General features: G+C 42.8%; 1 protein-coding gene across 13 annotated transcripts in view; it reads right to left on the bottom strand.

Annotated features, from left to right (window-relative positions):
• Positions 1-12,581, bottom strand: part of tlcd4a (TLC domain containing 4a) — a 68,564-nt gene that overhangs the window by 39,025 nt on the left and 16,958 nt on the right. For all 13 annotated transcript variants that reach the window (XR_010975481.1, XM_068036836.1, XM_068036842.1 and 10 more), the window contains 2 exons: positions 11,099-11,188; positions 9,342-9,400 (listed from right to left, as the gene is read on the bottom strand). Coding sequence is in view for 12 of the 13 variants with exons in the window: in XM_068036836.1 (XP_067892937.1) it covers positions 9,342-9,400; positions 11,099-11,188 (149 nt within the window). In the remaining variant the exon portion in view is untranslated. The remainder of the gene's footprint in view (positions 1-9,341; positions 9,401-11,098; positions 11,189-12,581) is intronic.

Here is a 12,581-nt window from a genome sequence, read left to right as displayed (position 1 = left end):
GAGAGACGGAAAAAGAGAGACAGGAGAGGGAGAAAGAGAGAACCTTCCAAAAGGAGCGTGAAGAAACAAAAAGACAGGAGAAGGAAACAGAGAGAGAGAGAAAGAATATTCCAGAAAGAATGCGAAGACAGAGTGTTGAAGCAGCTTCAGTTAACTAGGGGGCAACAGAGTAACCCTAGTGAAAGCATGGTCAATATGGAGGAGCATAATTTAGGGCTGGGTCACTCAATTAATTCCAAAATTTAATGAGGAAGATGTGGAAGAGTTTTTCATGTCTTTTGAGAAACTGGCAAGGCAGCTAAAATGGCCATCTGAGTCCTGGTCCCTTTTAATACAAAGCAAACAAACTGGAAAAGCTCATGAGGTTTATTCCTTGTTGCCAAATGAGAGTTCATCATATTATGAACTGACCAAAAATACTATCCTCAAGGCATACGAAGTAGTACCTGAAGCCTATCACCAAAAGTTTAGAACCCTCAAAAAGCAAGCCAATCAAACTTATCTGGAGTTTGAAAGAAGCAAGCAGCTGGCTTTTGACCAGTGGCTGAGGGCTTTTAAAATACAGCTCAGTTATGAGACTCTCACAGAAATAATCCTGTTCGAGGAATTTAAAAAGCCTCTCCCATTCTCAATAAAGACCCATGTCCAGGAACAGTGAGTTCAGGGAGCCTGGCAAGCGGCCGTTCTGGCCGATGAGTTTGCTTTAATTTATAAGTTGGTTTCCCAGGGGACAACCTTTCCTAATCACTCCCACAAAGCCAAAAAGGACAAAGGTTGGGAAGGTGGTATCCGCCCAGGCATTCCTGGAAGAGAAAGGAAAGCAGGAGACACAGGGGGCCCTCCTCCAGTCAAAAAGGAAGGTGCTGTGAGCAAGAGTGAGACCGGGAGACCTGTGTGCTTCCATTGTAATAAGGCAGGGTATTTAAAAGCAGATTGCTGGAAACTACAGGGAAAACCAGCAGGGTTAATCAGTGCACACCCGCAGATGGGACCTTGGTGGAAAACACAGAACAAGCTGTGGCTTTACTGCAGTAAGAGTGCAAACCAGGAAGCTTACTACGGCCATTGCAGGAAAATTTAATAGGATTCCTGAAGGTTATCAGGGATTTGTGTCTGAAGGGAAAGTAACCCCATACCCCTCAAGTGGGGCAAGCAAGCCCATAGTGATTCTCAGGGACACAGGGGCGACGAGATCCCTTTTACTGGGAAAAGGCCTGGCCTTTCCCCCAGACAGTGCAGTGAACACCAACATGGTGGTGAATGGTATTGGAGCGGAGTATATGCCTGTACCTGTACACCGGGTGCACCTGGTGTGCAACCTAGTTTCAGGATCGGTGACCGTAGGCATTGTCCCTAGTTTGCCTGTGGACGGGGTTGACCTGCTCCGAGGTAATGATCTGGCAGGGATGAAGGTGGTAGCACACCAGTAGTGAAAGAAAGACTGCAGGAGGTCAGAGAGACAGGGCAGTGGCAGGAGACGGTTCCCTGCAAAGTCCCTGAATGTGTAGTGGATCAGGCCATGATCAAACCAGCTCTCCCAGAGGAGACTGCATTGGCACTGCAGGCAAATGACTATGAGGTCTGCCTGTCCGAGTCTTCCTTTGGAAAGTTAAGAGACCCAGAGAATAAATTAAATGGATTTTCCCTAGCTGAGGCTCAGCGAGCCGACCCAGTATTGCAAGAGTTAGCACAGGCTGCCCAGTCTGAAAGGAAAGCAGAGGGAGTCCTTGACTGCTACGATTTAAAGGATGAGGTACTGATGAGGAAATGGAGTTCTCCTCACAGACCCGAGGGCACGGAGTGAACAGTAGTTCACCAGTTAGTGGTGCCAGAGAGGTACCGGGGAGAAATATGAAGCAGCACCCACGAGACGACAGTGGCTTTACATGCCGGTATACAAAAGACCAAAGCCCTCAGAAGACAGCAGTTTGACTGACCAAAACTCCATAAAGATGTGGTGGAGGACTGCAGGAGTTGCCACCTGTGCCAGGTTCAGGGGAAACCCCAACCTGCAGGGAAACCTGCACCCCTAAGTCCTGTACCGGTGTTAGGAAGATCCTCCAACAGAGGGCTGCTAAACTGTAAGGGACCCCCGCTGAGAACAAAAGGGGACAGGCAAGCACACGGCTGGCAAAAGGTTAGAACAAAGACCAAAGAACAGTACAGCACAGGAACAGACCATTCGGCCCTCCAAGCCTGCGCCGATCTTGATGCCTGCCTAAACTAAAACCTTCTGCACTTCCGGGGACCGTATCCCTCTATTCTCATCCTATTCATGTATTTGTCAAGATACCTCTTAAACGTCGCTATCGTAACTGCTTCCACCATCTCCCCCGGCAGCAAGTTCCGCGCACTCACCACCCTCTGTGTAAAGAACTTGCCTCGCACATCCCCTCTAAACTTTGCCCCTCTCACCTTAAATCTATGTCCCCTAGTAACTGACTCTTCCACCCTGGGAAAAAGCTTCTGACTATCAACTCTGTCCATGCCGCTCATAACTTTGTAAACCTCTATCATGTCGCCCCTCCACCTCCGTCGTTCCAGTGAAAACAATCCGAGTTTATCCAACCTCTCCTCATAGCTAATGCCCTCCAGACCAGGCAACAACCTGGTAAACCTCCTCTGTACCCTCTCCAAAGCCTCCACGTCCTTCTGGTAGTGTGGCAACCAGAATTGCACGCAATATTCTAAGTGTGGCCTAACTAAAGTTCTGTACAGCTGCAGCATGACTTGCCAATTTTTATACTCTATGCCCCGACCGATGAAGGCAAGCATGCCGTATGCCTTCTTGACTACCTTATCCACCTGCGTTGCCACTTTCAGTGACCTGTGGACCTGTACGCCCAGATCTCTCTGCCTGTCAATACTCCTAAGGGTTCTGCCATTTACTGTATACTTCCCACCTGCATTAGACCTTCCAAAATGCATTACCTCACATTTGTCCGGATTAAACTCCATCTGCCATTTCTCCGCCCAAGTCTCCAACCAATCTATATCCTGCTGTATCCTCTGACAATCCTCATCACTATCCGCAACTCCACCAACCTTTGTGGTGTCCGCAAACTTACTAATCAAACCAGCTACATTTTCCTCCAAATCATTTATATAAACTACAAAGATCAAAGGTCCCAGCACTGATCCCTGCGGAACACCACTAGCCACATCCCTCCATTCAGAAAAGCACCCTTCCACTGCTACCCTCTGTCTTCTATGACTGAGCCAGTTCTGTATCCATCTTGCCAGCTCACCTCTGATCCCTTGTGATTTCACCTTTTGTACCAGTCTGCCATGAGGGACCTTGTCAAAGGCTTTACTGAAGTCCATATAGATAACATCCACTGCCCTTCCTTCATCAATCATCTTTGTCAATTCCTCAAAAAACTCAATCAAATTAGTGAGACACGACCTCCCCTTCACAAAATCATGCTGCCTCCCGCCAATGAGTTTGTTTGTTTCCAAATGGGAGTAAATCCTGTCCCGAGGAATCCTCTAATAATTTCCCTACCACTGATGTAAGGCTCACCGGCCTATAATTTCCTGGATTATCCTTGCTACCCTTCTTAAACAAAAGAACAACATTGGCTATTCACCAGTCCTCTGGGACCTCACCTGTAGCCAATGAGGATGCAAAGATTTCTGTCAAGGCCCCAGCAATTTCTTCCCTTGCCTCCCTTAGTATTCTGGGGTCGATCCCATCAGGCCCTGGGGACTTATCTACCTTAATGCTTTGCAAGACACCCAACACCTCCTCCTTTTTGATAATGAGATGACTGAGACTATCTACACTCCCTTCCCTCGGTTCATCATCCACCAAGTCCTTCTCTCTGGTGAATACTGATGCAGAGTACTCATTTAGTACCTCACCCATTTCCTTTGGCTCCACACATAGATTCCTTTCTCTGTCCTTGAGTGGGCCAACCCTTTCCCTAGTTACCCTCTTGCTCTTTATATAGGTATAAAAAGCCTTGGGATTATCCTTAATCCTGTTTGCCAATGACTTTTCATGACCCCTTTTAGCCCTCCTGACTCCTTGCTTAAGTTCCTTTCTACTGTCTTTCTATTCCTCAAGGGATTCGTCTGTTCCTAGCCTTCCAGCCCTTACGAATGCTTCCTTTTTCTTTTTGACTGGGCTCACAATATCCCGCGTTATCCAAGGTTCCCGAAACTTGCCAAACTTATCCTTCTTCCTCACAGGAACATGCTGCTCCTGGATTCTAACAACTGACATTTGAAAGACTCCCACATGTCAGATGTTGATTCACCCTCAAACAGCCGCCCCAATCTAAATTCTTCAGTTCCTGCCTAATATTGTTATAATTAGCCTTCCCCCGAGGACTACTCTTATCCTTATCCACCCTAGCACTAAGTGAGTCCCAGTCAATATAGGGGAAGTTAAAATCACCCACCACTACAACCCTATTACCTTTACATCTTTCCAAAATCTTTCTACATATCTGCTCCTCTACCTCCCGCTGGCTGTTGGGAGGCCTGTAGAAAACCCCCAACATCGTGACTGCACCCTTCCTATTCCTGAGGTCCACCCATATTGCCTCGCTGCACGACCCCTCCGAGGTGTCCTCACGCAATACAGCTGTGATATTCTCCTTAACAAGTAATGCAACTCCCCCACCCCTTTTACATCCTCCTCTATCCCGCCTGAAGCTTCTAAATCCTGGAACATTTAGCTGCCAATCCTGTCCTTCCCTCAACCAAGTCTCTGTAATAGCAACAACATCATAGTTCCAAGTACTAATCCAAGCTCTAAGTTCATCTGCCTTACCTGTTATACTTCTCGCATTGAAACAAATGCACCAGACCACCAGTCCCGCTGTGCTCCGCAACATCTCCCTGCCTGCTCTTCCTCTTAGTCTTACTGGCCTTATTAACTAGTTCCCCCTCATTTATTTTACTTGCTGTCCTACTGCTCTGGTTCCCACCCCCCTGCCACACTAGTTTAAACCCTCCCGAGTGACGCCAGCAAATCTCGCAGCCAGGATATTTGTGCCCCTCCAGTTTAGATGCAACCCGTCCTTCTTGTACAGGTCCCATCTGTCCCTGAAGAGATCCCAATGGTCCAGATATCTGAAACCCTCCCTTCTACACCAGCTGTTCAGCCACGTGTTTAGCTGCACTTTCTTCCTATTTCTAGCCTCACTGGCACGTGGCACAGGGAGCAATCCCGAGATTACAACCCTAGAGATCCTGTCTTTTAACTTTCTACCTAACTCTCTAAACTCCCCCTGCAGGACCTCGTCACTCTTCCTGCCTATGTCGTTGATACCGATGTGTACCACAACCTCTGGCTGTTCACCCTCCCCCTTCAGAATGTCCCCTGTCCGTTCAGAGACATCCTTGACCCTGGCACCAGGGAGGCAACATACCATCCTGGAGTCTCTTTCACGTCCAGAGATGGGCCTATCTGTGCCCCTGACTATAGAGTCCCCTATAACTATTGCTCTTCTGCGCTTTGTTAGATAGAGAAGGGGAAAAAGTGGCCAAGAGGAAGTCCGTGAGAAATCCCCGATGAAAGCCCCTACTGTCTGGTCAACCAACCCCGGAAAATGTGAAAAGTTAGACCCCACATCCTCCTATGTAAATACAGACTCGATAAGCACTCCACCACAGTTGCTAACAGCATTTACAGGAACCTGCAGAGACAAACAGAGACCTCGAGGGGGCAGAGAAACCATGAGGGTGATGCCTCACCTAGTCGAAGTGCCACAGAAGAGCACAATAAAGTGTGCACACAAACCTGCAGGCAGGAATGTCCCAGAGAACAAAGGAGAGAGTAACGACTCCTCCCCCACAGTCAGAGGAAAAGAGAACCACCCATCCCCTGAAGTCAAAAGTCTTTGCATGACTCAGAGTTCAGGAGAGACCCACCCACTACTAACTCTCCTGAGGAAAAAAAAGGAAATTAAAACAGCCATGGCACCCAGAAAAGATCATTTTTAATATGTTTTAAGATTGGTGAATGAAGGGAAATGAATGAGAGAAATGCATGGTTTTTCTTTCTGTATCTTATATTTCTCTCAAATATCAGAAGAGTTTCTTGTTACTGTGCTTCGAGCTCACTGTAGTCCTTTTGTAGGTAGTTCTTGCTTTTCGTTGGGGCTCAGTATTCTTCTTAAATCTTGTAGGAGACTTTTCTTTCTTGGGGTTCCAATGTTTTCACTGGTTTCCGAAGATGGTGAGAGCGAGATGAGAGTAGACAGGAGAGAGGTCTTTTCAGTCCAGGAGCAAACAGCCTTTTGAGTTCAAATTTTCTGTGGCAAGTTTAAATTAAAAAAAACTCCAACAGCCAGTTAGTCATATGACTAAACTGGTCTGACCACGTCTTCTGTGCATCAGGGAAGCAGGGCCTGGTTCCTTTGTTCCAACACTGTCTGCTAGTATCCAAAAAAGGTCTTTCCGGCGAGGGGCCTGGCAATTCCTTGTGACAGGTTTCTTCCCAACAACAATTTTAAGTCTTAATGTTCATGTGGAAAAATTAAAGTCTCATTCTTGGCAGGTGGGGGCCTGCCTGACAGACAGCAACAAGTGAAGTACTTTACTTTGAAAGTAGTACCCCAAAGTCATTGTGCCCCTTTAGTTGCAGGCCTGGAATAGTGCGGCAATAGTATGTTGATCAGTCATTTAAATCGTTACGGACTGCAGTAACATTTCCTTAACCTAATCACATGACTCAAAACCCTTCTGAAGCTAAAAGGCTCACTGAAAAATACCACCTCCGTCATAACATCATGGAGTCATATCAGCAAAAAAGAGGCCATTCGGCCCATTCAGTCCATGCCGGCTCTCCATGGAGAGCTATGCAGCCAGTCCCACTCCCCCACTTAATCCCCGTAACCCTGTAAGTCTATTTCTCTCAGGTGGCCATCCAACTTCCTCTTGAAGAGAAAAGTATTTTTTTAATTAATCATCTCTGCTCCAACACCCTTGTGGGCAGCGTGTTCCAGGTCATTACCACCCACTGCAAAAAAGTGCTTCCTCAGATCCTGCTTCGTTTGCACAAAACTTTCAATCTCTGTCCCCTAATCCTTGTATTATTTGTTAATGGGAACAATTTTTCCTTTTCTAACATATCTAAGCCTGTCATAATCGTGGATACATTTATTAAAGCTCCTCTCAATCTCCTTTGTTCTAAGGAGAACAAACTCGGTTTTTCCAACTTCATCTTGTAACTAAAATCCTCCATCCCTGGAACCATTCTGATAATTCTCCTCTGCACCTTCAAGGACCCTCACATCTTTCCTGAAGTGTAGTGAACAGACTGGACACAATACACCAGTTGGGGCCTAACCAGAGCTTTATAAAGGCTCAACATAACTTCCCTACTTTTGTATTCAATGCCTGCATTCATGAAACCCAAGAGCCCATATGCTTTACTAATCACTCTCCTAATATGTCCTGCCACCTTCAAAGATCAATGCATATGCACCCCCGCATCTCTCTGTTCCTGCACAATCTTTAGAACTGTGCCATTAAGTATATATTGCCTCTCCCTATTCCTTCTACCAAAATGCATCACTTCACACTTGTCAGTATTAAATTCCATCTGCCACCTCTCTGCCCATTCTGCTAACCTATCTATGTCCTATTGAAGGTGGCTCATATCATCTTCACTATTTACCACACCCCCAAGTTTGGTGTCACAGAAACTTTTGAGATTCTACTCTGTATTTCAATATCCAAGTCATTTATATATAGCAAGAAAACAGTGGTCCCAGCAGTGACCCTTGGGAACACCACGGTCTACCATCCTCCAGTCCAATAAATAACCATTTCCTACAACTCGCTGTTTTTTGTCCTTAAGCCAATTTTATTTTATCCTATTGGACACTAACCCTCCTATTCCATGAGTGTCAATTTTGTTAACCAGCCTTTTTTGTGGAATATTATCAAATGCTTTCTTAAAATGCATATAAACAACATCCACCGCATTCCCTTCATCAACCTTCTCTGTTACTTCATCAAAAAATTCAATTAGATTAGTCAAGCATGATCTGCCTTTTACAAATCTGTGCTCATTATCCTTAATTAACCCAAACCTCTCTAAGTGTCCATTGATATTTTCCCTGATTATTGTTTCTAAAATCTTACCTACCACTGATGTTAAACAAACTGGCCTGTAAATGCTAGGACTGTCCTTATGCCCTTTCTTGAATAAGGGTGTCACATCTGCCATTCTCCAATGCTCTGGCACCTACCCCTTATCCAAGGAAGATTATAGCAAGCCCTTCCACTATCTCCATCTTTACTTCCTTTTAGCAACATGGGATGCAAGCCAACCGGACCAAGTGACTTATCTACCCTAAGAATAGCCAACCTTTTTAGTATCTCCCCCCTCAATTTTTATCCTATCCATTGCCTCTACTCTCTCTGCTTCTACTGATATTTTGTGAGCTCCATTTCTTTAGTGAACACCCTCTCCCATCCCCCTCATAAAAACTACCTCGAACTAAAACAAATTTCTGAAGATAAAAACAAAATGCTTTTTCTCACAGGACTTCTGTCAGAGAGAAAAAAGATCAGAGTAAGATTGAGGCATCAAGTTACTCCAGTTACAGCTTTTTAGCATAGACAAATGACTAGAGAAGCCCAGTACTCATAAGGGTTCAATCTGAATCTATTCAAAAACTATTGCATTGAAATTTCCAATGCAGAAATCTCTATGCAAATATGATTCATAGAAAAAGCAAATAGGTGATGTTCCTGTCAGGGGATATCACTGCAAAAAAATTAATGTCCAAATGATTATAACTTTCAACATTTCTATTAGTCAACAAACATTTCATGTCATTACAAAAAAGGCATTTTTTTAACAAAAGTTGAAGGGATTTTTTTCAGAAAGAGTAATTTTTGTACAAATAAAGTCAGAAGTACACAGCACGTTCATCAGAAACTGAAGAGAGACAGATTAATATTTTGGGATCCTTCATCAGACATCCAGTCAGCCTAAAATATCAACCTCTTTATTTTCCCCTCTTTTACAAGTACTGATGGAGCGTTTTGTATCTTCATGACATTAATGTTCTACTTAGAAACATTAACCCAGTAATAGCAATATTGCCATACAAGATTCCAGTTTAGATTGCTTATAATGTACTCGCCAAAGCCTTTCACCTCCATTGGGTTCTTTCAAGAAGAGAAAGATGATTATACCAGAGATTTCCACATCCACCAATATCGCAGTCCATATCTGGCCTAATCATGAAACAAGGGCCCATCATTACCTAGTCCCTAACCAAATTCAGATATTTCTGTGCTACAGAGTAACTACAATCCAGTTAAATAAAAGATTTGACAGAAGAAAATGTTTTGGATGAAAACGAACTCACCTGATATGAGGTAGCCTGCAGTTAAACCAACATTTAATTTTACCAGTGTAGGGTCCCCCCTGTAAATATTAAAAAACAGGTTTATTTTTGTGAAACGTAACCTGTGTTTAATAATTGTGCTCTTGGTACAGAATCTCTATGCTACTGAGTCACAATAGACCAGGATGGTCCCAGGTTTGGGCAGTGGTCAGAGTGGCTTCAGCAACCCATGCTGGAAGGGCATGTGTGCGCATATTGGGCCAAGCTGTGATGCCCTTGCACTTGAATAGCCTGCCAAAGCGCACATATGAATAACTGCCATTTGGGTGAAGAACTTAAGGGAAAATATCAACAAGAAACTCTACCCCAACAAGGAATCAGTGCCTGGATAAATGGGGACAGGGGGAAATTGAAGAGGGAAAAAAAAAAGTGGTTAAGGAGCATATGGCAAACATAATGGAAGTTTATTTTTTCCCCTTTTTTTCTCCACCTATAATCAATATTTTCATGACAAAATTAGTCATTTTCAATTTGATATTGTAATATTGAGATTTCATGGTCAATTCTGTGCTGATTCAACATTCTTTATCATCATCAAAATAAATGTACTTTCTAAGCAAACAACACTGGTAATTGTTCCTTAATTTGTCATTCAAGCCCAAAGTTCAACAATGCAAAAGGATAAAGAAGTTCCAAGGTTTTATGTTACAATTGTTTAGTTCGAAGGTGAACAAGCATGAAGCAGGAATTAGTCAAATGATCTGACTGTCTAGTGTTCAGGGTCCTAAAAGATTTAGATCAAGTTCTATGCTTAAAGGGAAATGGCAGAAAATTTAAAACATTTACTATTCTCAACTGTAAAATAAAACTTCAATGGTTTAATAAAACAGAAAATTATCTCCCACGCCCAGTCTCACAAGCAAATTTGGCCTCACTGCTGGATATAGTTTGCGATTTTGTTAAGTACGGACACTTAAAATAAATAAGTACTCATTCATGTCAACTGAAGAATGCTGCAAAATAAAGTTAAAATATCCATTTATTTTCTAATATAGAAATAGGAGTAGACCATTCAGTCCTTCAAAGACTGTTCCAACAGATCATGACTGATCTGTACCATAACTCAATCCACCCACCTTGGCTCCATATCCCTTAATGCCTTTGGCTAGCAGAAATCTATTGATCAGAGATTTAAAACTATTAATTGAGCCACCACCTTTTGTGTATAAAAGTTTCATAAATGACCTGGCTGTGATTTTAAGGTCATGTTCCCTTGTCCTAGACTCTCCCACTGACAGAAAAAGTTTCTATCTACCATATCAATTCCTTTCAAAAAACCTCAATTGAATCATCCGCTCAACCTTCTATAGTTCAGGGAATACAAGCTGAGTTTTTGCAATCTGTCTTCATAATCGGCACTGCACTCCTTCCTAGGCCAATATATCCTAAGGTGCAGTGTTCAAAATTGTACACAGCACTCCAGATATGGTCTATGATTAGCTGTAGCAAAGCTTTCTCTCTTTATAATATAGTCCTCTAGTTATAAAGGCTAACATTCAATTAGCCTTTTTGTGATCTGTGTGCACTACATTGTCATGATAGGAACATTGTCACTAAACCAGCATAATGCTTATTACAATCAGATAAGAATGCAGTAAGTTGTCAGTGTGTTTCCCTTAAAAGGTGCAGTGCATCATTTTACAACAGACTTCTGACCACAGAAATTAAGAGACACAAGCAGCCATGCCTAGTTTAACGAGGCCGAGTAGGTATCTTACCAGATAGGATCTGCATTTACAGCATCATCAAACCACAACAAGTAGAGACACAGCAGCCCAACCACCAGAGCATGGAATGTGGACACCACCCTAAAAAGACAAAAGTGTAAACACAGATTGGGCATGATTGATGTATTCTGTACAGCCTAGTCAGTTTAATAGGGAAGCTGTTGTCATCATTAATAGTGAAATCACATGCATCTTTAGAGCATTCATTAACAATTTCAGCGAAATGAGGCCAGCAGAGGTATCCTTCCCCTTAATTCTATAATTATTACATTGTCAAGTATAGCAGCTTTCTTTAAAACAGAGCAAAACAATTGTTTTATAAAACAATGCATAGCAGGGAACAGGCCATTCGACTTACGCCAGTATGACACTCCACACAAGCCTCCTCCTACTACTCCAATTACCATGTCCTAACTCTAAATCTCTATTCCTTTCTCCCTCAAATATGCAAGTCTCCCCTTAAATGTGTCAATGCTACCTACTTCAAACATTATGCGGCAGCGGGTTTCACATTCTACCACTTTTCAAAATTCCTCCTAAATTGTTTATTTGTTGTTAGTGGCTATTTTATATTTCTGTCCCCTTGTTGTAGACTCACCTACAAGTAGGGTCAATTTCTCCACACCCGTAATTACAAAGATCTCCATCAGCTCTGCTCTTACTCATCTATACTCCAATGGAAAGAGCCCCAACCTGCTCAAGCTGTCTTCTTATTTCTAGTAAGATACCGAATTGGGTTCAAAATTACTCTATTGTAACACTATGTTGAAAATCTTTTAATTCTGTAAACTTTACACAAACACCCAAACAAAAATTTGATTTAAGTCACTCATTTGTACTACCTAAAGTGTGAAAAAAAACCCACTGGTACCTGAACTTCTCTGCGCACAAAAATTTAAATATTTACAAATGCACAACATAAGCAATATGAAACATCTAATGGTGTGCTCCAGGAGATAGAATCATGTACTTCTTAGAAGCTCAACAATTCAAAGAATGGAAGTCTACTTTCCCCAGTCAATGGGAGACAATTTAAAACTTCTGAAAGGCAGAGTAGGGAACACCAACTCTGTAGAATAAACACCACGCAACTTCTAGTTCTGAACTCTAAGCAGAGTATATTCCACACCATACAGTGCATTCTTCAATAGACTATGTACACATGAACTTCCGTATATCATCACAAATCCTGTGATTAACAGCATTCCAGAAACCTGTTTTATAAAACAATGAACATCCAATTAAAAAAAACAGTGCCTGTTAAAAGTGTTCTGTTTTCTTTTGTTTACGATGCATGTCTCTACCAAAGTTCTTTGCACTGTTCCCCTCAGATTTGCAATTTAGTAAATTCCACTCTTTTTTTAAAAAAAAGTAATTGGTCATTAATAGTGGGTACGCTGGTGCAGTGTTTGTTAATGAACTTGTAACCTTAAGGTTGTGAATTGAAACCTCACCATGGCAAGTGAAATCAAAT

This window comes from Heterodontus francisci, chromosome 8 (assembly GCF_036365525.1).
Source record: "Heterodontus francisci isolate sHetFra1 chromosome 8, sHetFra1.hap1, whole genome shotgun sequence".
Taxonomy (NCBI): Eukaryota; Metazoa; Chordata; class Chondrichthyes; order Heterodontiformes; family Heterodontidae; genus Heterodontus; species Heterodontus francisci.
Note: the sequence above shows the minus strand (reverse complement) of the source record. Positions and strands in the feature narration are given on the sequence as shown.